At 40.4% G+C, this 27,320-nt stretch overlaps 1 protein-coding gene across 1 annotated transcript in view; it reads right to left on the bottom strand.

Annotated features, from left to right (window-relative positions):
* Positions 1-205: 205 nt before the first annotated feature.
* HERC3 (HECT and RLD domain containing E3 ubiquitin protein ligase 3) overlaps positions 206-27,320 on the bottom strand; it is a 148,372-nt gene continuing 121,257 nt past the window's right edge. The window contains exons 24-26 of the mRNA XM_068542442.1: positions 4,230-4,413; positions 3,902-4,004; positions 206-1,875 (exon numbers count right to left, since the gene is read on the bottom strand). Of these exons, the coding sequence (XP_068398543.1) occupies positions 1,667-1,875; positions 3,902-4,004; positions 4,230-4,413 (496 nt within the window). The 3' untranslated portion in view covers positions 206-1,666. The remainder of the gene's footprint in view (positions 1,876-3,901; positions 4,005-4,229; positions 4,414-27,320) is intronic.

Here is a 27,320-nt window from a genome sequence, read left to right as displayed (position 1 = left end):
ATTTTCCCAGCAGTTGGTTCTACTCTCTTGTGGCAGGAAGCAAATTTGACCTTCTATTAGATTACTCGGGTAGATGACTTAATTCTTCTACTGAAAGCAAGCTACCCATTCTGCAAGTACAAGAAGAAACAGTTCTGGTTACGTTAAAACAGCAAATTTATTGCATAATAGTGAACTATATGCACACACATAGAAAATAAACGTTTCATATAACTGTATATCTTTTTTTAATCTTGTATTATAAAGACTGAAAAACTACCAATTCAGCAATTGGAATAAGTTTTAAAAACAAAAAGCAAAAAATCTACAATCCTTCATTGAGATTTGATGCTGTCTCACGGTTCATAAATACTTCATTTTATATAAATAAGTCTTTTCTCTAGTGACTAGGAATTTAAAATTAGGCTGACATGGATTCTTTGCTCATGTAGAATTTTCTTATCCCAGGATGAAGAAGGTTGAGTGTGTGTGTCATGATTTTTGAAATACATGTATTTGCTTCAGACATAATCCCTCCTGAAATCCCACTGTAAACACACATTTCAAATGCAATAAACAAAAGTTCCATAATAAAGAATGTCCTTAAGTCTTAGCAGTTAGGGAAGAGGAAAGAAAAAAATCTGAGAAGAAATTTTGCAATTTAAATAGAAAACTAAAATAGACTGCATGCATCCACTAGGAGGAGAGGAGAGGAAGGGACGTTAAGTCAGGTAACAAAGAATGGGATGAAGTGAAGAGAAAAGTAGGAGGGTGGGGAGGAGAGATGAAGTGGTAGAGACAGAAAGTGATAGGGAAAAGGATAAGAAATTTATTAGTTCTACTTTTCTGGGAGAAAATACTCCCTAGAAAATTAATGCAACCTGCTCCAAAAGCAAAATGATGCAAGAGGGGGAGGGCCTGTTACCTCATCTTGTTGTCAAAAGGGCTTGGCGGGGCCACCAGACAGAATTCGGCTCAGCTGCGAAGCCAAGCGGCTCTGCACCCCTTTGAGGAGGGCCGGGAATAGGCAGAGCCACAGGGAGATGGCCAGTCCCTCAAGAACTGTTTTTTTAGGCAAGGCAGGTTTATGAAAGGCTCCCATAAATTCGCAAGAGTTCCGCCAAAGTCATGGACCCAGATTCAGCTTGTTGGGCTTGGGAATTTCTGAAGTAATCCTTTCCTTCTCAGTCCTTAGGGTTGGACGGCAACAAGCCAGGAGCATTTCCAAGGCTGCAGAGAAAGGAGATGTTCTGCATGTGCAGGTGAGAAAGGACAGGTCAGTCAAATCATTCTTGCAGAGGAATGAGAAGTTAGGAAGACAAGGAAGCGTCATGAGGAAAGATCAGGGCTGAGAGAGACATCTGGGGGATGCAAGTTTAAAAATCCACTGCCCTTTTATCCAGCAGCGTACAACATAGTCACAAGTGCACAGAACAATGGGGAACTGGGTTTAGAGACAAAATCGCTTCCCAGACAAGGGCCAGTTTTTCACCCCATTCCTAACCCCTGATTTTTCAAAAAGGTCACTGCTTACCACCCCAGAAATGCATCAACCGGGTTCAGGATTCAAAAGTTCCAACCCACTTATACAATTAAAAAAACCAGAACTCACTCCCCATGATTTTCTGTATGGGCCTCAACGTGGACGTGGAGGAAGGAAGGGGAATCTGAGGCAAGCTGGGGAGCCTCAGGCCAAACTGAACCCCTCGTAGTTGTCAAGGGCCTGGGTCAGCCGTGCACACAGGACCTCTTTGCTGCTGTACTTGGGGAGGTCCAGAAGGTTGTAGCAGGTGTGGGCCACGGGCAAGTACTCCTCCCCGCTGGCTGTGGGCTGGATGACGATCTGCAGGCTGGCCATGCCGTAGATGGGGATGCGGTCGCTGCCTGTCAGGAACACTGCGGACGAAGAGAACGGGAAACACCAGCTAGGTAAATGGGGAGCGGCTCTCTGCGGCCCAGGGGGGAACAGAAGGGATGGGGTGACACCCTGTGGCTCATGCGAGAAGTACAACCACTTTTTTGTGCCAATATGTGTTGTATTAATAAATGCTCACTTATAAAGCAAGAGATTGCCTTTCAAACCCTGTGTTTTGGTTTTATATGGATAAAAAGTCTATACTTTTCATTGGCTAATTTCAGACCCTAATTCTACACTGACACAAAGCATCCATCCAATGGAAAGATGCTCAAAAATGCCCCCAACTAAAAAAATGGCCTCAGTGAAATGTATGGCCTCATAAATGTTACGAGCTTTCACAAAATCAAAGAGGAAGGGAACTGCTGACCTAGGAAAAGAGCTGACCTCAGAAACCAGGAAGAAGACTACAGTCCATGGGGCCTCAGGGTCTTCTCTCCCCTCAAGTGTCTGTGCTTATTGTACCCCCTTGGCTGGTGAACTTCCATTTGGGATCTGTTTGCTTGCCTTTCTTTCCCTGTCTCTCCATTTTTCTTAAACCAGAAGATCTGACACTAACATTATATGAGACACTTCCCTCTTGCGACACACTTGTGACTTGGAGGGAAAAAAAAGACCAACCCAGCTGTCTTTTCCTGTTCTCCAGCACTAGATAACCTTCTTTGTTGAACAGCTGGAAAATTAACTATCGATACAATGAAATCATTAGTTAAGGAGCCCTTTCAAATAACCCGTCACTACCTGAGGTTACGATACATAAACATTCTTGCCAAATCTGTAAAGTTAATAAAAATTTGTGAAAGTCTAATGGTCTCTGAACAGAAAAGCATCTTCTTTTAAGGAAATCCCCGGACCAAGGGCAAGCGCCTCTTGATCGTCACAGCTCCACGAGACCCACTGGCAAATCTTATCCTGTCATTTTGACTCATATGCCGCTTTTCCTCAAGGGCCCATGTAAATCTTATCCTGTCATTTTGACTCATATGCCGCTTTTCCTCAAGGGCCCACGTAACTGGGCAGAGGGGAAGCGGGGATCTTTCTAGGAATTCTTTTGTAAGAGCTCCGCTTCCTCTCATCCTTACTCCATGGGAGCAGCAGAATCTGGGGGTAAATCTTGCATTAATACTAATATATGCTCATTCTTAAAAAGCAAAAGAGACTGCCTTTCAAACTCTGTTTTTTTCATTTTATATTGATAAAAATGTTATGCTATTCAATGGCTCATTTATGACTCTGATTACACAATGACACAAAGATTTCTACTATTTTTAAAAGGGTAATTTGTTCGTGTAAACTAGACTTCATTCTCCTTTCCAAATGTACTACCATTCTCAAATGTCATCCAGCCAGTCACAAAGGACCATTTATTGTATGATTCCATTTATATGAAATGTCCAGAACAGGCGAATCCATAGAGACAGAGCAGATTGGTAAGGGGTGGGAGGCTGGGAGGAAATGGGGAAAGATTGCTAATGGGTACAGTGTTTCTTCTCGGGGTGGTGAACGTGTTCTAAAATTAATTGATAAGTTTCACAACTCTGAATATACTAAAAACCACAGAACGGTACACTTTGAATGGCTGAATTGTAACAGTATGTGTGTGTGAATTGAATCTCAATAAAGCTATTATAAATCACATCTCCCCAGTTACATCTGCAGTAGACACTAATATTTTCAAAAGGCTAGAAAGGGAGGTTAATCCAAACAATTCGATTTCATCAATGTAATACTTAAAGGAATCGCCTTCATATAAAATAAACAGTATTTTTAGAGCAATTAAAAATCAGTGAAATGCTTTTCTTCCTTTCATGCCACCCACCCCATTACACAACAAATAAGGATTAACGACCTCTGCTGCGCCTCAGATATCACTAAGACAAAAAATGTAAACATACTTCCTTACTTACCCTTTACGATTTAAAAGAGTTGAACTTCACCATGGAGTATACCATCCTGTACCATACGCAAAACTGAAATGGGGACAAACACCATACTGATATTACTTACAGAGAAACTTCTTCTTCTTTTCCAATGGGAACTCGTGAAATGTTTCCCAGAATAGTTTCACAGTGGGATGTGTAGCTGAGTAATCACCCTTGTAGATGGCAGTCTGCCCAAAAAAGACAAAAAGAACAAAATGATCTTCCAGAAGGATATAACAAGTGGACGTCTGGACACCATTTCCACTGGAGAGTAAGAAATAACCACTGAGATGCAGGAGGCCTCCAAGTCCTACTTGACCGGGGGAATACTTAAGAAAGCGACCAGGTTCTGGGCACAGTGCCCGGCCGGGGCCGCTCCCTCAGGGGTGACAGACGGCACCTTTCCGGCTTACCTCCTCCAGCTCTTCCCAGCTGTAGCTGCTGCTCCCCACCATCATTGCCCTCAGCTCTGGAGGCTGGAAGAGCTCAAGCACTTTGCCACCGCACACCTTTAGGAAGCCGCTGGAGAAGGCTGTGTACCACTCATGCACTGAGATTTGGAAGACGTAATTCACATAAGCATCCACAAATTCCTGCCTGCCGGGAGACCAAAGAAATAGAGTACGTTTAGCCCAAAGTCTGGTAGAATTTATCACGTTCCCCTTCTAACTGAGGCTGAGAGAGATGAACAATCTCATCAAATGCTCTCACCAGCAGGCACCCTACAGCATCTTGTAGGTTCCCACCCAGCCCTAAGATTCCACCAAGGGGGTCTCGGGTCATCTGGGGGCAGGGGAGGCAAGAAGGAAGGGGAGGGGGCCAGGTGGGTGGAACCATACTACTGACTTTATTTTACCTGAGGTGTTCCAGTTTTCATCTTGTTTATGGTCCTACATAATTTAGTTAAGAAAAAAAAAAAAAGACTTTCTGCTTAAAAGAAAAAGTCTAAGATAATGGTTCTAGACTACTTCCTTTCTCTTCAAAAATGAATAAAGCTAAACCCATCAGACATTTGTATCCTCCTCTCCTTTAAAAGGTAATTTCCTAACACCTTACTATAAATCCCTTAATTCACCTCTGGAAAGAACTGTCTTAATACAATGGCTCCATCTCACTAAGGATCAGTCAAATGCTAATTACGACAATAGCTTCTGCAGCCTGACTCGAAGCAAGCTGGCTTCCTGGGCTGCTTACTGTAGATAAGAAGTTGGTTTATCTGGGCAGGTTTCTGCAGGTTACAGGTCAGAGTTCTGGTTTGTTTTGTTTTTGTTTTGGCGGTTTGTGATTTTTTTTTTTTAACCTATTTTAAAAAAAATTTAAGTGTAAATTTTGAATGTTGTGTTAGTTTCAGGTGTACAGCAAAGTGATTCAGTTATATATGTACGATATATATATGACATATATATATTCTTTTTCAGATTCTTTTCCATTATAGGTTATTACAAGATATATCAATAGAATATAGTTCCCTGTGCTATACAGTAGGTCCTTGTTGTTTATCTATTTTATATATAGTAGTGTGTATATGTTAATCCCAAACTCCTAATGTATCCCTCCCACCCTCCCCTTTGGTAACCGTAAATTTGTTTTCTATGCCTGTGAGTCTATTTCTGTTTTATAAATAAGTTCATTTACATCATTTTTTTGGTTAGATTCCAAATACAAGTGATATCATATGATATTTGTCTTTCTCTGTCAGAGTTCCCTTTTGATATATGGTCTGGCCATTGTCTGTATGTATATTCCGTCTCTGACTAGTGGGAATGTAATCTGTGCACTGAGGCATAAACATCTGGGAGAAGGAGTTGCCAATATCTGGAAAAGTTGAAAATGTAAATACCCTTTAACCCAGCTACTCTACTACCAGCTGGCGCCCCAGAGGGACTCCTCACGTGCGTGCACAAGAAGACAAGTACAGGGGTGTTCGCTGCAGCATTCTTTTGCAATACAGAAGATTGCGAGAAACAAAACTACATATCCATTAATATGAGAATGGACAGAGAAAAGACAGTAAAGTCATATGATGGAAACCGTAAAGCATAGCACTTTATGGAATTTTTGTCCAAAGGAACAGAATCTCAAGGACAATGCTGAGTAAAAACCAAGTTTTTGAAAGTTAAGTACAATATAATAGCACTTATATAAGTTGTTTTTTTAACACTTAAAACATTATTAACTATAAGAGACAGTGGCTCTGCCACTTACGGCTTGTGACCCTTGGGCAAGTTATTTAATCTCTCTGTGCCTCACCCTTTTCATCCATAAAATGGGGAGAATAAGAGTACATAACTTATGGGACTCTTATTAAAATTAAATGAGTTAATACATGTAAAGTTCTTAGAACTGAGGCCGCCTTGTAAATGTTAGTGATTATTACATTGTTTATGGCTATGAGATTTTGTGTATGAGTATGAAATTATGTATAGGACATATATATAAAATGTGTGTATTTAATAAAAGCATTATGTAAAAACATCTTTGTCTTAATACACATATTATAAAAATATAAAAACAGGAAAGAATATGCATAAAATTCATAAGAGTTTCGTCTATGTAGGAAAGGAGGGTGAGAGGAGAGGAATAGGATTAAGGGGATGTACAGAAAGAATTTCAATGGCTTCAGTAATTCTTTTTTTAAAAAACCTGAAGCAAATACTATCTGTTTAAACTTTGGTCATAGATACACAGAAGTCTGTCATATTAGTTTAGTGCTTTTGTGTATTTACATTTTTTTTCTAAAAATTAAAAAAACCAGACACTTTGAAGACAGACACTTTCCACGTATCCTCTGTAATATACTACACTTGACAAAACTACAATCTGAACATTTTGGGTTTCCTCCAGGCAGATCTGGTCACCAATAATTAACCAATCTACACAGACAACTAACTGTAGTATGAGCCCTGACAGTTTGGGGTTTTTTTTCCTTCTTTTGTAATGCAAGTGCTCTGATTGTGCAAGCATCCACTTCGAAGACGGCTAATGGAGAATAAACACATTCCAGCCACACAACCAGACTACATAAAGAGGCAGGCTGCCTCTCCCCACTGAAGTTCCTTTGAAAGATCTCGGTTGATTTTGATAACTGACCATTCGGGCCACTTGTTTTTTTTCTCTTCCCACGCATTAAATTCCTGCTCTTATGTTTTAAATTTACAACAAAGAGTGAGCCCGTGAAACCCTAGGGCTCCACCGTCAACCCCCCAAAAGAGAAGAACCCCAGACTCTCACTCCCACTCTCTTGCTTTCTCTCCACCACCCTTGACCCAACCTTACTGTGTGGCCCCGGTGTGCCATGTAATTTCCAGGTCTTGTAAGTAATATACCTTTATTTTTTTTTTTCAAAGCGTCCTGATGGTTATTTCTGAAGGGCATCTTGCAATCGTATCAGAACCACAAGGACTGGTCCAATCACAACACTGGTTATCGACAGGCTGAGACCAGCATAAAACAATAACCAACAGGCAATGTAATATGCTGGATAGCGGGGTAGACAGGGGTTCCAGTCCAGGGTCTGCCATGTCCTGTATCTAGGCCTCTCTTTTCTCATCTTTAAAATGGGGTAAATGTTCAGTTTGTAAAATAAAAGCCACCAATGTAAAAAAGATTGTTGTACAGCTGAACTATAGATGCTGAAAGTTCTCGCAATGCAGACAATATACTGCTTTCCTGAAACCCATCAGACAAAGCCTGCAAAACAAAGCATGTTGCCCGCCATCCAGTTCTGCAAGGATCAAGTCATAGGGCGCTGCCGTCCCTGACCTACGGTACACGCTGAAAGGGATTCAGGATGAAAAACAGGATGACACATTCTGTGTGTTTTGGTACCTAGACAGTTAAGAGGCGTATTAGGAAGCATTTCAATGACACCAGATTCTTGCATCCTCCCATACATAAATATAAGCACTAAAATCACTAACTTGAGATATCTGAGGCTTTTTTTGGGATTAGCAGTAATCTTTTACCAAGACGTGTGTTTCACTGTATGTATTTCCCAGCCAAAACAATTCGCGTATATTGGCTCTTTCCCTGCCTCTTCGGAGCAGTTCCTCACAGCTATCTGAGAGGCTACAGTCCTCAGTAAGGCCCCTGAAGAAACCCCCAAATCACAGCTCTCATGTTGTGCATCTTCATTTCAGTCAAGACTTTTGGCAACCATGAATGGACCCAGAGCAGACTTTTCTCCTTCACCTGAACTCTCCAAGGATCTGGACCTTGGTACCAGCAAGGGCCCTTGTGCCTCCCTGGAGAGTCCAGACGAATTTGGCTGAGTCTCTCCTGGTCTCGGATCTCCTGTCTTGGTTGACAATCCTGAGCTTTATTCAGTAGTGGGTAAGACTTTTCCTTTGTAAGATACTGAGAAAGTGTTCAGTTGTAAGATTCTGAGAAAGTGCCCAGCTGAGAGAGAATGGGAAGATTCTGTTCATTTGAAAGACACTGGGAAGGTTCAGACTGGGTGATTAGGTAGGAGGCTGACCTGATGTGTTTCCTCAAATCATCTACCTTAACAGGATTTGTTAGAATAAAAGTGAAGATACCGTAGGAGAGCTTTCAGCTCCACAGATAAGAGACAGAGCTCCTCCTGGCCTGGTTACAGCTTTCTCGGGCAACTGAGGCATTTATGGGAGAGGCGGAGGAAGGCCTCACACGTGCAGCAGGTCCCTAGGGAAAGCCACTCCTTAGACACTCATTCATCCAGGGGCGCACATACAAGAATGGGCCATTCAGTGCTCAGGGCCCCCACAGCATTTTCAGGCTGCCAGTAAGAGAAACCCAGACACGTAAAAGAGCTAAAATGACTCTAGGGTGACACCTAGAAGAATTAAGCTCACAAGCCGCACATCGGCCCACCACAGTTTTCAGCAGTGATTTTATTCTGACAAACCAATTTTAAAATGAGAAATAGAGTCTCTCAAACAGAAGAAAAGGGGATGTCAGATAACCCCTGACCAATACCCCAGACAGGTTTACCTATCATACAGAACTTATACTTGCAAGTACTTACTTACTTAAGAATTAAGGAAATCCTCCCTGAAAAGGCCAAGATGGGGCTCTTTTTTTGGCATTCCCAAACTGGTTTTTGCATAAGCAGTTAGAGAAAGGCAGCTTGATAAAACATCTTTCAAAATTCTGACCCTAGGGGCACGAAGTCCTTCTAGGAGGAGCTTGCACTTCTCTCCCTGCATCTTTGAGATATAAATGTTCTACCAGAGCTCTCAAGAACTCTTATCTTACTCTTATCTAGACCATCTCTAAATCCTGGGACTGAGGGGAAAAAGGGAAAAAGAGGCCTTTTAAACCCAAGCGAGTAAACTTAACTTATTCCAACTGTTATTTATAAACTAGTAAGTTTTATATTGTAATACCCGATTCATGACTAAGTTTTAAAATGAAGCTATGAGATCTCTGATTACATCTGTCTGTATGTCTGTGTGTATGTTATAGATATATGTCTTTACTTCTGAATAGTATTGCCAAAATTAATTTGTAAATGAGCTCTACTTAATTGGCTTAAAGGAAATTAAGCACTTATATAGTCTCAGAAATATAAAAGAAACGAACCCAAATGAATTTCAGGTTCACATGATCTGGGAAATATTCAGTATTAAATTAATATTCGGTACTAAACTTAGTTTAAGTTTGCTGGTTTAATTAATACAGACTCTTTAGAGTCACTGACATTCAGTATAATACTTTTATTGTACCTAGGTTTATTAAAAGTCAACTAAGGTCTTACTTCTATTACAAAATTTGTCAGTAAGAAAAATAACTTGGTATGATGAAATTTTTATAAGTAAATTAAATGTAAATGAGATAAGAGTTTTTAGGTGAACCCTTCAGGGATAATTATGTTTTATGGTATGTCTACTCACAAATAGTTTCTCCAAATATTTGGTTACTTGAAACTTTAGAGTTTTGCTACATTAGGTTAAATGATGGAAGTTTACTGAATATCTAGATCATTCCAAAATAAAATAATATACTGAAACATTAATTACTAAACATAGACTTCCTTTTACAGAGAAAAGAAGATATTCAGGACTATTAATAAATATGTTTGGTGCCACACAGAGACATTTTCTATAAGAAAGCACATGTTTTTTAGAAATTATAGACAGTATTCATAAGTTTGTCAATCTACAGGATCCTAACAAAGGAAAGTTTAAAATTGTTTACTTCTTAGTTTTCACTAGAAATTAAGGTTTTTAAGAGTTGAGGGCTTCCCTGGTGGCGCAGTGGTTTAGAATCTGCCTGCCAATGCAGGGGACATGGGTTCGAGCCCTGGTCTGGGAGGATCCCACATGCCGCGGAGCAGCTAGGCCCGTGAGCCACAACTACTGAGCCTGCGTGTCTGGAGCCTGTGCTCCGCAACAAGAGAGGCCGCGACAGTGAGAGGCCCACGCACCGCGATGAAGAGTGGCCCCCGCTCGCCGCAACTGGAGAAAGCCCTCGCACAGAAACGAAGACCCAAACCCAGCCAAAAATAAATAAATTAATTAATTAATTTTTTTAAAAAAAGTTGAGAATTCTAGTTAGTATGTGTGATTAAAACTACTAAAATTAGTAAGGGAAACATCTTTGTATGCAAGGAAAAAACAAGGTATAAGGAATGAAAATGCATTTTGTTAAGGGAAAAGAAAATAATTTTGTCCTCAAGAGAGGTTAAAAAGAGGGAAAGAGAAAAAGGAGTATGGAGGTTCCTTAAAAAAACTAAAAATAGAGTTACCATATGATCCAGCAACCCCACTCCTGGGCACATATCCGGAGAAAACCATAATTCAAAAAGATACATGCACCCCAATGTTCACTGCAGCACTATTTACAATAGCCAGGACATGGAAGCAACCTAAATGTCCACTGACAGAGGAATGGATAAAGAAGGTGGGGTACATATATGCAATGGAATATTACTCAGCCATAAAAAAGAAGAAAAAATGCCATTTGCTGCCACATGGATGGACCTAGAGATTGTCATACTGAGTGAAGTAAGTCAGACACAGAAAACTATCATATGATATCGCTTATAAGTGGAATCTAAAAAAATGGTACAAATGAACTTATTTACAAACCAGAAATTGAGTCACAGATGTAGAAAACAAAATTATGGTAACCAGGGGTGGAAGGGGGAAGGGATAAATTGGGAGATTGGGATTGACATAAACATACTACTGTATATATCGATAAGATAGATAACTAATAAGGACCTACTGTATAGCACAGGGAACTCTACTCAATACTCTGTAATGACCTATATGGGAAAAGAATCTAAAAAAGAGTGGATATATGTATAACTGATTCACTTTGCTGTACAGCAGAAACTAACACAACACTGTAAATCAACTACACTCCAATACAAATTTTTAAAAGAGAGAGAAAAAGGAAAAGCATAAGGAAAAAAATCTAAAGGTAAAAAAGGAAGTTATATCAATAGAATGATGTGGAAAAGAAATGCTGAGAAGAGTTTTGTGCATGGTCTGGACTGGCTAAGATTAGAATAAACTTAATTGAGTAAATGAATTATAATGTTAATGGTAAGATGGTGAAAAACTAGCAGTTGGTTCTCTGTTAAGGAGACAAAGTTTTCTTGGAATATTTATATGATTTTGATAACCAATTGTGAAGTTTTGTTATTTTTTTTTTTTTTACTTTTTAAGTACTCGGTTGTAACTTTCTATATTTGCCTTTAAAATCTTTTATTGTCACTCTGGTTAAGTGAATAAGTATTGTTTCACAGTGACCTATAATCCTAATTTGACCAAGTGTTTTAAAAACTCTTGATAACTTTGACAAACTTCCTCAAATCAAATTCTAAATGAAGTTCTTTTGACCTCTAGCTATCTTTGGGATGCTTCAGAAGGCCCCTGAAACATCTCAAAGAGAAATTTTTTTTTTAACATCTTTATTGGAGTATAATTGCTTTACAATGGTGTGTTAGTTTCTGCTTTATAACAGTGAATCAGTTATACATATACATATGTTCCCATATCTCTCAAAGAGAAATATTAAACTAATTAGGCTTATTTGATATGTTAAATTACATGGCTAGCATTATCAAATAAGTAGTGATAAACCTTCTTAGGTTATACTGTATGGGTAAATGTTATTAATGTAAATGTTCTAAAAATTATATGAAATTTCTAAAATTTACATGTGTCCTGGTATAATGTTGTCATAATTCTAGTTATTTTAATATTGTATTAAATATATTTAATATGGTGGACTTTATAATTTCATTATTTTAATATTTTAATCTTGTATTTAATATCTAAAAATGTAATATTTAATATTGTAATAGTGTACGAAAATAACCAAATTTCTTTGACAAATGCATTGTAATCAGGTCTTTAACTGTGCCTTTTTAAGTCTTTTGTCATTTACACAGTTATTGTTTTACTCTGATGCTTTTACAAAAATGCTTCACCTCCAAGAAGATTCATAGAAGGGACTTTTTGACAAGCACAGGTTTATGGTAACTGTCAGATCATACTGCTTAACTGGGTAAGAAATTAAAGAATTCTAATGGAAAACCTGATGGCTTCATAAAACTGTTAACAGAAGATCAAGAATAACATGGGACTGAACGAACTGATGAGGATGATTATAATTTTTATGACTCTTTGAAAAATTTCTGATTCTTTTTAATGTTTATTTTTCCAGATTTGAGAAAACTTTTGCTCTTTCCTCTTAAGCTAACTATAATTTATAGCAATTTGGTAAATTAAACCTTTGTAAGCGGAACTGAAACATTTATCTTTTCCCTCTGATTCCTCCAGAATTTGGAAACTCTTAGTATTCTTCTTTTCATGGCAATATTACTATTTGCATAAATTCAGTAAGAATCTGTTCTCCTTACAACAGGAGATAACTGGAAACATTGGCTACATTAATGACTTTGGATGGAATGTCATATTTGAGACTATGCAAAAATCAGATATGAGCAGACAGCTTTAAAGAACTGAGGTGGACTTTATGGAGCCATAGAGCCTCTTGGAAAAACAACCTAGTACTTTGCTTACAGGATTCCCGGAAGCCTTATCAGGTGAATAAGGGAGGCCGCTTCCTGGCAGGTGCATGGATCTCAAGGTATTCTGTGGACCTTAAGAAGAGAGGAACGCACCCAAATCTGTGGATATTGCAGGCAGAATCTGATGCCAAGTCCTTGGCATGGCTTTTCTGGCCTTGAGAGACCTTTTAAAAGTTCAGCCTGAGATTCCTTATGAAAAGTTCCAGCAAAACCAATTTCAGAGAGCCTATGTGATCTTAATTTGGCTATGTTTGGCAGAAATGAGGGTGATTTTAGAGAGGAAAAAAATTGTTTCAGTAGATATTAATTTCTAGTGTTATTAACTGTCTTTGTGATTTGTACTTACCGCCTGAGACTCAACTTCCTACATGGCTCCTTGTTTTACTATGTTGCATTGTTGTAAGATTTCATTGAACTATATTACAAAGGACATTCTAAATTTGTTTCTGAAGCTTATCACAGTAATCTATCTTTGAATAAAGACAGATGCCCCACGACCTGCAACCAAGAGATAACATACTGGAAAGACATCATTTAAAGGACTCTCTCCAACCTAGATGAAAGGACCCTTATCAGGTACCCGTAACTAGCTCATGCACAGTGAAACTAAAGGGAACTGATTCTTGGATTCATATTTCCCTCTGAAGAAGGGGCCCTGCACCAGACTGGTCTATAGAGAGGACTGCTGGCCTCAAAATCACCTTAAAACAATGCGCAGAGGAGAAACTACACCCACAGGACAAGAAGACAATATCAGAAGTAGACAGCTATACTAATATGCTATACTAATATGCCAGACCAGACCCATATGATCATTTATAGTATTTTCTTGATTTCTTGGACTTTTGCACATGAATCAAATGTTTTCTATCATGGCACAATCCTATACAAATTTCAAAAATCAATCTGATATTTGGGTTTGTGGTCACTTATCTACATCCAGTACTTCAGGTTTACCTTGGTGGACTTCTTATCTCCAAGGCTCTAACTGGATGGCCCTCAGAAAATTTATTTTAGAAGAAAGAAGTTGTAGGGCCACTATTGATATTACTACATGGGAACCCCTCTCACTTGGCCAATCAATCATACTTTTTATGGCCCTGGCCATAAACATGAATTCTCTTTTAAAGTTACTCAAGCTCAATCAGAGCAATGAGCTAAATTTCAGTCAAAGAACAGAACTTCCCAATTATTTGAAGGGACCCTCCCTCAGTTACGGGATGGATTTATACGGCTAACACTGGGCCATGGTCATTTAAGTTTAAGGGCCCCCCTATGTTGGGAACACTTAAATCACATTAAAGATAATGAGCCAAATAACACTAGAAAATTAGGCTGAATGAATGCCTTATGAAAAATGCCAACAAATCACTTCCCTTAAAGATAGCAATTGGTATGCAAGAGACTGGGTCAGGTGACCAGGAATACTGGGTTGCGCCTAATGGAATTCAATAGCTTTGTGGCACCAATTTCTGGCCCTGGCTTCTGCCAGAATGGATAGGCAGATGTATCCTAGGAATTCCCTTGGGCTCAAGGCCGTAAGTGTTCCAATTTAGATATGACTCCAGCAAATTTACAATGTATACAAGGCTGACAGATCAAAAGATCTGTATTTCATTGGTATGAACCATTTAGCAGCTATTTTTGTGCCTTCAGTAGGACTGGAAGATGTAATCACCCACATCAAAGCCTTGACAAAATTCACCCAATAGGCCTTAAACGACAGTAATCAGGCTATGAGCCTACTGAATTCTGAGATCTCTATGATGAGAAAAAGCAGTATTACAAAACACATGGCCCTTGATATCTTTACAGCATCTCAAAGAGGCAGGCACCTATGCCATAATTCAAACTGAATGCTGCATTTTCATACCAGATGAATTCTCTAAAGTTACACATTTAATGACTCACATGAAGAATCTGATTTCTGCCTTAAGTGATCCACTTCCTTGTCTTGGTGATCTTTTAAGGAGCTGGTTTGGTTCTGGAAGCTCATGCTCAAATCTCTACTTATGATCTTATTGATGTTACTAGCTATATTACTTACATCCTGTATAAGATTGTTGTTTCTTGCATTACCCAATGTGTAACAAGGTCTTGGGCAAAACTAATGATGGCTCAACATCTTGAGGCAATTCATCACATATGTAGCCCTATACAAATTTAATTGTAATGGTGCAAATCTAGATACGGGAAAAGGAACAAGGGAAAATATTTCCTATATCTTAATAGCCTGGTAAGACAAATGATCCAGAGAATTTTTAAGTTATTAACAGGGCCTAATCCAGAGATAGCACATTGAGTGGCCTATCAATGACATCCTCGCCTGACCTAGGAATGAGCCTTCTTAGCGCTGTGGGACAAATTGGTCACGAAACGCCTCCCAAAACTTGGTTAAACTTATGATCAAAAGGGAGGGAGTTGTAAAACAAAGAATGTTGCCCTCCATCCAGTTCTACAAGGATCAAGTTATCTGCTACTGCCGTCCCTGACCTATAGTACACACTGAAAGGAATTCAGGACAAAAAACAAAATGAGGCATTCTGTGTTTTGAATATATGGGTCCCTAGATAGTTCAGATACATATCTAAGGAAGAATTTCAATGACCCCAGATTCTTGCACCTTCCCATATACAGATGAGCAATTTTTTTGTGTAATTAGCAGTAATCTTTTACCAAGATGTATGCTTGACTACATGTATCTCCCAGCCAAAAAATTCATATATCCTGGCTCCTCCCCTACTTCTTTAGAGCAATTTCTCAGAGTTATCTGAGAAACTGTCTCCAGGGCTATCGTCTTCGGTAAGGTCCCTGAATAAAACTGAAACTCACAGCTCTCATGTAGTGCATTTTTTAACTCTGTCAACAGTCAATAACATTTTCCTGGTACAACTGCCTAAGAAGAGCACCATCAGCATGAATTTTTTTATTATAGCCTGTGATGGTTAATTTTATGTGTCAATCTGGCTAGGCTATGGTGCCCAGTTGTTTGGTCAAACCTCACTCAAGATGTTGCTGGGAAGGAATTTTTTAGATGTGATTAACTTTTCAATCAGTAGACTTTGAGTAAAGCAGATTAGTCTTCCTAATGTGGGTGGCCTCATCCAGTCAGTTGAAAGCTTTGAAAGACTAAGGTCCTCCAAAGAAGGAATTTGGCCTCCAGACTGCCTTCTGACTCAAGATGGCAACATCAACTCCTGCCACAATTTTCAGCCTGCCATCCTGCTCTGAAGACTTCTGACTGGCCAGCCCCACAGCTGCACGCACAGATTCCTTAAAATCAATCTTCCTCGTGTGTGTGTGTGTGTGTGTGTGTGTTATTGGTTCTGTTTGTCTGGAGAACCCTAAGACACATTTAGGTACTAGGAAGGGGGGTCCTACAGTAGCAAATACCTAAAAATGTAAAAGTGACTTTGGAATTGGGTAATAAGTAGAGGCTGGAAGGGTTCTGAGGCAGTGATAGAAAAAGCCTAAATTGCCTTGAAGAGACTGCTGATAGAAATATGGACATTAAAGGAGATTCCAGCGAGGGCTCAGAAAGAAAAGAGCAGAGCTGTAGAGAAAGCTTCTACTATCTTAGAAAATACATATATTAAATCATAAACAGAATAGTGCTAGGAATACGGATATTAAAGCACTCTGGTGAAGTCCCAGATGGAGATGAAGAACACATTATTTTTTGGAAACTTGAAAACGGCGATCTTGCTATAAAGTGGCAGAGAACTTAGCCAAGTTTTGTTCTAGTGTTTTATAGAAAGTAGGACTTCTAAGTGATAAACTTGGTTATTTAATAGAGATTTCTGAGCCAAGTACTGAAGGTGTGGTCTGGTTTCTTACAGTACGATGCAAGAGGAAAGACATAAATAAAGAGGGAATTGTTAAACAAAAAAGACCTAGAGAGGAGACCTTCAAGATGGCAGAGGAGTTAAGACATGGAGATCACCTTCCTCCCCACAGACAGATCAGAAATACATCTGCACGTGGAACTGCTCCTACAGAACACCTACTGAACGCTGGCAGAAGACCTCAGACCTCCCAAAGGCAAGAAACTCCCCACGTACCTGGGTAGGGCAAAAGAAAAAAGAAATAACAGAGACAAAAGAATAGGGACGGGCCCTGCACCAGTGGGAGGGAGCCGTGAAGGAGGAAAGGTGTCCACACGCTAGGAGCCCCTTCGCGGGCAGAGACTGCGGGTGGCGGAGGGGGGAGCTTCGGAGCCACGGAGGAGAGCGCAGCCACAGGGGTGCGGAGGGCACAGCGGAGAGGTTCCCGCACGGAGGCTCGGCGCCGAGCAGCACTCACCAGCCCGAGAGGCTTGTCTGCTTCCCCGCCGGGGCGGGCGGGGCTGGGAGCTGAGGCTCGGGGGGCTTCGGTCGGATAGCAGGGAGAGGACTGGGGTTGTCGGCGTGAACACAGCCTGAAGGGGCTAGTGCGCCACAGCTAGCCGGGAGGGAGTCCGGGAAAAGGTCTGCAGCTGCCGAAGAGGCAAGAGACTTTTTCTTCCCTCTTTGTTTCCTGGTGCGTGAGGAGAGGGGATTCAGAGCGCCGCCTAAACGAGCTCCAGAGACGGGCGCGAGCCGCGGCCATCAGCGCGGACCCCAGAGACGGGCAGGAGACGCTAAGGCTGCTGCTGCCACCGCCAAGAAGCCTGTGTGCGAGCACAGGTCACTCTCCACACCGCCCCTCCCGGGGGCCAGTGCAGCCCGCCACCGCCAGGGACCCGTGATCCACGGACAACTTCCCCGGGAGAACGCACGGCGCGCCTCGGGCTGCTGCAACGTCACGACGCCTCTGACGCCGCAGGCTCGCCCCGCCTCCTCCGTACCGCTCCCTCCCCCCGGCCTGAGCGAGCCAGAGCCCCCGAAGCAGCTGCTCCTTTAACCCCGTCCTGTCTGAGTGAAGAACAGACGCCCTCAGGCGACCTACACGCAGAGGCGGATCCAAATCCAAAGCTGAACCCCGGGAGCTGTGCGAACAAACAGAAAAGGAAACCTCTCCCAGCAGCCTCAGGAGCAGCAGATTATATCTTCACAGTCAACTTGATGTACCTGCATCTGTGAAATACCTGAATAGACAACGAAACATCCCAAATTGAGGCGTTGGACTTTGGGAGCAACTGTAGACTTGGGGTTTGCTTTCTGCATCTAATTTGTTTCTGGCTTTATGTTTATCTTAGTTTAGAATTTAGAGTTTATCATCATTGGTAGATTTATTTATTGATTTGGTTGCTCTCTTCCTTTTTTTTTTATATATAGATACATATATCTTTTTCTCTTCTTGTGAGTGAGTATGTGTATGCTTCTTTGTGTGATTTTGTCTGTATACCTTTGCTTTTACCATTTGTCCTAGGGTTCTGTCTGTCCGTGTTTTTTGTTTCTTTGTTTTTTTAGTATAGTTTTTAGCACTTATTATCATAGGTGGATTTCTTTTTTGGTTTGGTTGCTCTCTTCTTTTTTTAAAATTTTTATTTTTTTAATTTTTAATAATTTTGTAAAATTTTTGATTTTAATAATTTTATTTATTTTTTTTCTTTCTTTCTATCTTTTTTTTCTCCCTTTTCTTCTGAGCCGTGTGGCTGACAGGGCCTTGGTGCTCCGGCTGAGTGTCAGGCCTGTGCCTCTGAGTTTGGAGAGCTGAGTTCAGGACACTGGTCCACCAGAGAACTCCCAGCTCCACATAATATCAAACGGCAAAAGCTCTCCCAGAGACCTCCATCTCAACACTAAGACCCAGCTCCACTCAACGACCAGCAAGCTACAATGCTGGACACCCTATGCCAAACAACTAGCAAGACAGGAACACAGCCCCACCCATGAGCAGAGAGGCTGCCTAAAATCATAAAAAGGTCACAGACACCCCAAAACACACCACCGGATGCAGACCTGCCCACCAGAAAGACAAGATCCAGCCTCATCCACCAGACCACAGGCACTAGTCCCCTCCAACAGGAAACCTACACAACCGAATGAACCAACCTTACCAATGGGCGCAGACACCAAAAACAACGAGAACTACGAACGTGCAGCCTGCGAAAAGGAGACTCCAAAGACAGTAAGTTAAGGAAAATGAGAAGACAGAGAAACACACAGCTGATGAAGGACCAAGGTGAAAACCCACCAGACCAAACAAATGAAGAGGAAATAGGCAGTCTACCTGAAAAAGAATTCAGAGTAATGATAGTAAAGATGATCCAAAATCTTGGAAACAGAAGGGAGAAAATACAAGACACGTTTAACAAGGACCTAGAAGAACTAAAGAGCAAACAAACAATGATGAACAACACAATAAATGAAATTTAAAATTCTCTAGAAGGAATCAATAGCAGAATAACTGAGGCAGAGGAACAGATAAGTCACCTGGAAGATAAAATAGTGGAAGTAACTACCACAGAGCAGAATAAAGAAAAAAGAATGAAAAGAATTGAGGCCAGTCTCGGAGACCACTGGTTCAATATTAAACGCACCAACATTTGAATTATAGGGGTCCCAGAAGAAGAAGAGAAAAAGAAAGGGACTGAGAGAATATCTGAAGAAATTATAGTTGAAAACTTCCCTAACATGGCAAAGGAAATCGTCAATCAAGTCCAGGAAGTGCAGAGAGTCCTATAAAGGATAAATCCAAGGAGAAACACACAAAGACACATATTAATCAAACTATCAAAAATTAAATACAAAGAAAAAAACAGCAGCAAGGGAAAAACAACAAATAACATACAAGGGAATCCCTACAAGGTTAACAGCTGATCTTTCAGCAGAAACTCTGCAAGCCAGAAGGGAGTGGCAGGACATATTTAAAGTGATGAAAGGGAAAAAACCTACAACCAAGATTACTCTACCCAGCAAGGATCTCATTCAGATTCAACAGAGAAATTAAAACCTTTACAGACAAGCAAAAGCTAAGAGAATTCAGCACCGCCAAACGAGCTTTACAACAAATGCTAAAGGAACTTCTCTAGGCAGGAGACACAAGAGAAGGAAAAGACCTACAGTAACAAACCCAGAACAATTAAGAAAATGGTTACAGGAACATACATATCGATAACTACCTTAAATGTAAGTGGATTAAATGCTCCAACCAAAAGACATAGACTGGCTGAATGGATACAAAAACAAGACCTGTATATATGCTGTCTACAAGAGACCCACTTCAGACCTAGGGACACATACAGACAGAAAGTGAGGGGTTGGAAAAAGATATTCCATGCACATGGAAATCAAAAGAAAGCTGGAGTAGCAATTCTCATAACAGACAAAACAGACTTTAAAATAAAGACTATTACAAGAGACAAAGAAGGACACTACATAATGATCAAGGGATCAATCCAAGAAGAAGATATAACAATTATAAATATTTATGCACCCAACATAGGAGCACCTCAATAAATAAGGCAAATGCTAACAGCCATAAGAGAGGAAATTGACAGTAACACAGTCATAGTAGGGGACTTTAACCCCACTTTCACCAATGGACAGATCATCCAAAATGAAAATAAATAAGGAAACACAAGCTTTAAATGACACATTAAACAAGATGGACTTAATTGATATTTACAGGACATTCCATCCAAAAACAATACAATTTCTTCTCAAGTATTCACGGAACATTCTCCAGGATAGATCGTATCTTGGGTCACATATCAAGCCTTGGTAAACTTAAAAAAATTGAAATCGTATCAAGTATCTTTTCCGACCACAATGCTATGACACTAGATATCAATTACAAGAAAAAAATCTGTAAAAAATAAACACATGGGGGCTAAACAATACACTCCTTAAAATCAAGAGATCACCAAAGAAATCAAAGAGGAAATCAAAAAATATCTAGAAACTAATAACAATGAAAACACGGCGACCCAAAACCTATGGGATGTAGCAAAAGCAGTGCTAAGAGGGAAGTTTATAGCAATACAATCCTTCCTCAAGAAACAAGACACATCTCAAATAAACAACCTAAACTTACACCTAAAGCAATCAGAGAAAGAAGAACAAAAAAACACTAAAGTTAGCATAAGGAAAGAAATCATAAAGATCAGATCAGAAATAAATGAAAAAGAAATGAAGGAAACAATAGCAAAGATCAATAAAACTAAAAGCTGGTTCTTTGAGAAAATAAAGAAAATTGATAAACCATTAGCCAGACTCATCAAGAAAAAAAGGGAAAAGACTCAAATCAATAGAGTTAGAAATGAAAAAGGAGAAGTAACAACTGACACTGCAGAAATACAAAGGATCATGAGAGATTACTACAAACAACTATATGCCAATAAAATGGACAACCTGGAAGAAATGGACAAACGCTTAGAAAAGCACAACCTTCCGAGACTGAACCAGGAAGAAATAGAAAATATAAACAGACCAATCACAAGCACTGAAATTGAGACTGTGATTAAAAATCTTCCAACAAACAAAAGCCCAGGACCACATGGCTTCACAGACGAATTCTATCAGACATTTAGAGAAGAGCTAACACCTATTCTTCGCAAACTCTTCCAAAATATAGCAGAGGGAAGAACACTCCCAAACTCATTCTACGAGGCCACCATCACCCTGATATCAAAACCAGACAAAGATGTCACAGAAAAAGAAAACTACAGGCCAATATCACTGATGAACATAGATGCAAAAATCCTCAACAAAATACTAGCAAACAGAATCCAACAGCACATTAAAAGGATCATACAACATGATCAAGTGGGGTTTATCCCAGGAAAGCAAGGATTCTTCAATATAAGCAAATCAATCAATGTGATACACCATATTAATAAATTGAAGGATAAAAGCCATATGATCATCTCAATAGATGCAGGAAAAGCTTTTGACAAAATTCAACACCTATTTATGTTAAAAGCCCTCCAGAAAGTAGGCACAGAGGGAACTTACCTCAACATAATAAAGACCATATATGACAAACCCACAGCCAACATAGTTCTCAATGGTGAAAAACTGAAACCATTTCTACTAAGATCAGGAACAAGAGAAGGTTGTCCACTCTCACCACTATTATTCAACATAGTTTTGGAAGTTTTAGCCACAGCAATCAGAGAAGAAAAAGAAAGAAAAGGAATCCAAATAGAAAAAGAAGAAATAAAGCTGTCACTGCTTTGCAAATGACATGATACTATACATAGAGAATCCTAAAGACGCTATCAGAAAAATACTAGAGCTAATCAGTGAATTTGGTAAAGTAGCAGGATACAAAATTAATGCACAGAAATCTCTTGCATTCCTATACAGTAATCATGAAAAATCTGAAAGAGAAATTAAGGAAAGATTCCCATTTACCATTGCAACAAAACGAATAAAACACCTAGGAATAAACCTATCTAAGGAGACAAAAGACCTGTATGCACAAAACTATGACACTGATGAAAGAAATTAATGATACAGATGGAAAGATATACCATGTTCTTGGATTGGAAGAATCAACATTGTGAGAATGACTATATGACCCAAAGCAATCTACAGATTCAATGCAATCCCTATCAAACTACCACTGGAATTTTTCACAGAACTAGAACAAAAAATTTCAGTTTGTATGGAAACACAAAAGACCCCCAAATAGCCAAAGCAATCTTGGGAAAGAAAAACGAAGCTGGAGGAATCAGGCTCCCGGACTTCAGACTACACCAGAAAGCTACAGTAATCACGAGAGTATGGTACTGGCACAAAAACAGAAATACAGATCAATGGAACCAGATAGAAAGCCCAGAGATAAACCCATGCACATATGGTCACCTTATCTTTGATAAAGGAAGCAAGAATATACAATGGAGAAAAGTCAGCCTCTTCAATAAGTGGTGCTGGGAAAACTGGACAGCTACATGTAAAAGAAAGAAATTAGAACACTCCCTAACAGTATACACAAAAATAAACTCCAAATGGATTAAAGACGTAAATGTAAGGCAAGACACTATAAAACTCTTAGAGGAAAACATAGGCAGAACACTCCATTACATCAATCACAGCAAGATCCTTTTTGACCCACCTCTTAGAGAAATGGAAATAAACAAATGGGACCTAAGGAAATTTAAAAGGTTTTGCACAGCAAAGGAAACCATAAACAAGATGAAAAGACAACCGTCAGAATGGGAGAAAATATTTGCAAATGAAGCAACTGACAAAGGATTAATCTCCAAAATATACAAGCAGCTCATGAAGCTCAATGTCAAAAAAACAAACAACCCAATCCAAAAATGGGCACAAGACCTAAACAGACATTTCTCCAAAGAAGATATACAGATTGCCAACAAACACATGAAAGGATGCTCAACATCACTAATCATTAGAGAAATGCAATTCAAAACTACAATGAGGTATCACCTCATACCAGTCAGAATGGCCATCATCAAAAAATCTACAAACAATAAATGCTGGAGAGGGTGTGGAGAAAAGGGAACCTTCTTGCACTGTTGGTGGGAATGTAAATTGATACAGCCACTATGGAGAACAGTACGGAGGTTCCTTAAAAAACTAAAAATAGAACTACCATACGACCCAGCAATCCCACTACTGGGCATATACCCTGAGAAAACCATAATTCAAAGAGTCATGTACCACAATGTTCATTGCAGCTCTATTTACAATAGCCAGGACATGGAAGCAACCTAAGTGTCCATCAGCAGATGAATGGATAAAGAAGATGTGGCACATATATACAATGGAATATTAGCCATAAAAAGAAACGAACATGAGTTATTTGTAGTGAGGTGGATGGACCTAGAGTCTGTCATATTGAGTGAAGTAAGTCAGAAAGAGAAAAACAAATACTATGCTAACACATATATATGGAATCTAAAAAGAAAAAAAAATGGTTCTGATAAACCTAGGGGCAGGACAGGAATAAAGACACAGATGTAGAGAATGGACTTGAGGTCACGGGGAGGGGGAAGGGGAAGCTGGGACGAAGTGAGAGAGTAGCATGGACATATATACACTACCAAATGTAAAATAGATAGCTAGTGGGAAGCAGCCGCATAGCACAGGGAGGTCAGCTCGGTGCTTTGTGACCACCTAGAGGGGTGGGATAGGGAGGGTGGGAGGGAGACACAAGAGGCAGGAGATATATGTATATGTATAGCTGATTCACTTTGTGATAAAGCAGAAACTAACACACCATTGTAAAGCAATTATACTCCAATAAAGGTGTTTAAAAAAAAAAATAGACATAGGGATAGTCAAAAAAAAAAAAAAAAAAGAACTAGAACTTGAAGGTTTGGAAAATTCTCAGAGTATCCATATATCACGCTCTGGAAAAAAGGCAAGGGTGTGGCTGCACAATGGTTTGCTGAAGATCAGGCGTGTGACTCATGGATCAATCATCTCAGCAGAAGCCAAGAATAGAGATGTGGCCATCCAGGAAAGATCTGTGCAGGACCCTCTGGTCTGATGGCTGGGACCCCCATGAATTGCCTGGGAGGCCAACAAGGTTTATGAGAATTTTATACCAGCAGAAACACTGCCAGCTTGCACTGAAGGGGCAAAGATGGTTAAAAAAATGAAGAAAGGCTGTCAGGACTCCACAGGTGTGAAATGAGCCAGTAGAGCTAACTGGCTGTGAACAAGTGTTATCTTTCAAGAAAAGGGAAGAATGACCCCAACGGCAGAAAAGAGTCCAGCAGGGCTATTACTGCCACCATGGGCATAGGTCCAGGAACAAAGCCGGCACTTCCATGGCTCCAGAAGCCGGGACTACTATCCCAGTGGGCCAGAGGGCAGAGCATGGAGCCAAAGAGGGTTGTTCTCCAAGTCTTAAAATCTAATGACCAGGGGACTTCCCTGGTGATCCAGTGGTTAAGAATCCGCATTCCAATGCAGGGGACGTGGGTTCAATCCCTGGTCGGGGAACTAAGATCCCACATGCCATGGGGTAACTAAGATCCCACATGCCGTGGGGTAACTAAGATCCCACCTGCCATGGGGCAACTAAGCCTGCGTGCTCTAGAGCCCGGGTGCCGCAGCTGCTGAGCCCACACACTCTGGAGCCTGTGCGCCACAACTAGAGAGAAGCCCGCACGCCGCAACGAAAGATCCCACATGCTGACACAGCCAAATAAATAATAAATAAATAAACATTTTTTAAAAATCTAATGAACAGAGAGGAACCAAGATGGCGCAGTAGAAGGACGTGCTCTCACTCCCTCTTGTGAGAACACCAGAATCACAACTAGCTGCTGGACAATCATCGACAGGAGGACGCTGGAACTCACCAAAAAAGATACCCCACATCCAAAGACAAAGGAGAAGCCACAATAAGACGGTAGGAGGGGCGCAATCACAGTAAAATCAAATCCCATAACTGCTGGGTGGGTGACTCACAGACTGGAGAACACTTATACCACAGAAGTCCACCCACTGGAGTGAAGGTTCTGAGCCCCACGTCAGGCTTCCCAACCTGGGGGTCCGGCAACGGGAGGAGGAATTCATAGAGAATCAGACTTTGAAGCCTAGTGGGAATTGATTGCTGGACTTCGACAGGACTGCGGGAAACAGAGACTCCACTCTTGGAGGGCGCACACAAAATAGTATGTGCATCGGGACCCAGGGGAAGGAGCAGTGACCCTGGGGGAGACTGAACCAGACCTACCTGCTGGTGTTGGGGGGTCTCCTGCAGAGGCAGGGGGTGGCTCTGGCTCACCGTGAGGACAAGGACACTGGCAGCAGAAGTTCTGGGAAGTACTCCTTGGCGTGAGCGCTCCCAGAGTCCGCCATTAGCCCCACCAAAGAGCCCAGGTAGGCTCCAGTGTTGGGTTGCCTCAGGCAAAACAACCAACAGGGAGGGAACCCAGCCTCACCCATCAACAGTCAAGTGGATTAAAGTTTTACTGAGCTCTGACCACCACAGCAATAGTCAGCTCTACCCACCACCAGAGCCTCCCATCAAGCCTCTTAGATAGCCTCAACCACCAGAGGGCAGACAGCAGAAGCAAAAAAAACTATAATCCTGCAGCCTGTGGAACAAAAACCACATTCACAGAAAGGCAGACAAGATGAAAAGGCAGAGGGCTATATACCAGATGAAGGAACAAGATAAAACCCAGAAAAACAACTAAATGAAGTAGAGATAGGCAACCTTCCAGAAAAAGAATTCAGAATAATGATAGTGAAGATGATCCAGGACCTCGGAATAAGAATGGAGGCAAAGGTTGAGAAGATGCAAGAAATGATTAACAAAGACCTAGAAGAATTAAAGAACAAACAAACAGAGATGACCAATACAATAACTGAAATGAAAACTACACTAGAAGGAATCAATAGCAGAATAACTGAGGCAGAAGAACGGATAAGTGACCTGGAAGACAGATTGGTGGAATTCACTGCTGTGGAACAGACTAAAGAAAAAAGAATGAAAAGAAATGAAGACAGCCTAAGAGACCTCTGGGACAACATTAAACGCAACAACATTCGCATTATAGGGGTCCCAGAAGGAGAAGAGAGAGAGAAAGGACCAGAGAAAATATTTGAAGAGATTATAGTCGAAAACTTCCCTAACATGGGAAAGGAAATAGCCACCCAAGTCCAGGAAGCGCAGCGAGTCCCATACAGGATAAACCCAAGGAGAAACACGCCGAGACACATAGTAATCAAATTGGCAAAAATTAAAGACAAAGAAAAATTATTGAAAGCAGCAAGGGAAAAACGACAAATAACACACAAGGGAACTCCCATAAGGTTAGCACCTGATTTCTCAGCAGAAACTCTACAAGCCAGAAGGGAGTGGCATGATATACTTAAAGTGATGAAAGGGAAGAACCTACAACCAAGATTACTCTACTTGGCAAGGATCTCATTCAGATTTGATGGAGAAATCAAAAGCTTTACAGACAAGCAAAAGCTAAGAGAATTCAGCACCACCAAACCAGCTCTACAACAAATGCTAAAGGAACTTCTCTAAGTGGGAAACACAGGAGAAGAAAAGGACCTACAAAAACAAACCCAAAACAATTAAGAAAATGGTCATAGGAACATACATATCGATAATTACCTTAAACGTGAATGGGTTAAATGCTCCCACCAAAAGACACAGGCTGGCTGAATGGATACAAAAACAAGACCCATATATATGCTGTCTACAAGAGACCCACTTCAGACCTAGGGACACATACAGACTGAAAGTGAGGGGATGGAAAAAGATATTCCATGCAAATGGAAATCAAAAGAAAGCTGGAGTAGCTATACTCATATCAGATAAAATAGACTTTAAAATAAAGAAGGTTACAAGAGACAGGGAAGGACACTACATAATGATCAAGGGATCAATCCAAGAAGAAGATATAACAATTATAAATATATATGCACCCAACATAGGAGCACCTCAATACATAAGGCAACTGCTAACAGCTATAAAAGAGGAAATTGACAGTAACACAATAATAGTGGGGGATTTTAACACCTCACTTACACCAATGGACAAATCATCCAAAATGAAAATAAGGAAACAGAAGCTTTAAATGACACAATAGACCAGATAGATTTAATTGATA

This window comes from Eschrichtius robustus, chromosome 4 (genome assembly GCF_028021215.1).
Source record: "Eschrichtius robustus isolate mEscRob2 chromosome 4, mEscRob2.pri, whole genome shotgun sequence".
NCBI classification, from domain to species: domain Eukaryota; kingdom Metazoa; phylum Chordata; class Mammalia; order Artiodactyla; family Eschrichtiidae; genus Eschrichtius; species Eschrichtius robustus.
The sequence above is the reverse complement of the archived record's forward strand: the minus strand, read 5'-3'. Positions and strand labels throughout refer to the sequence as shown.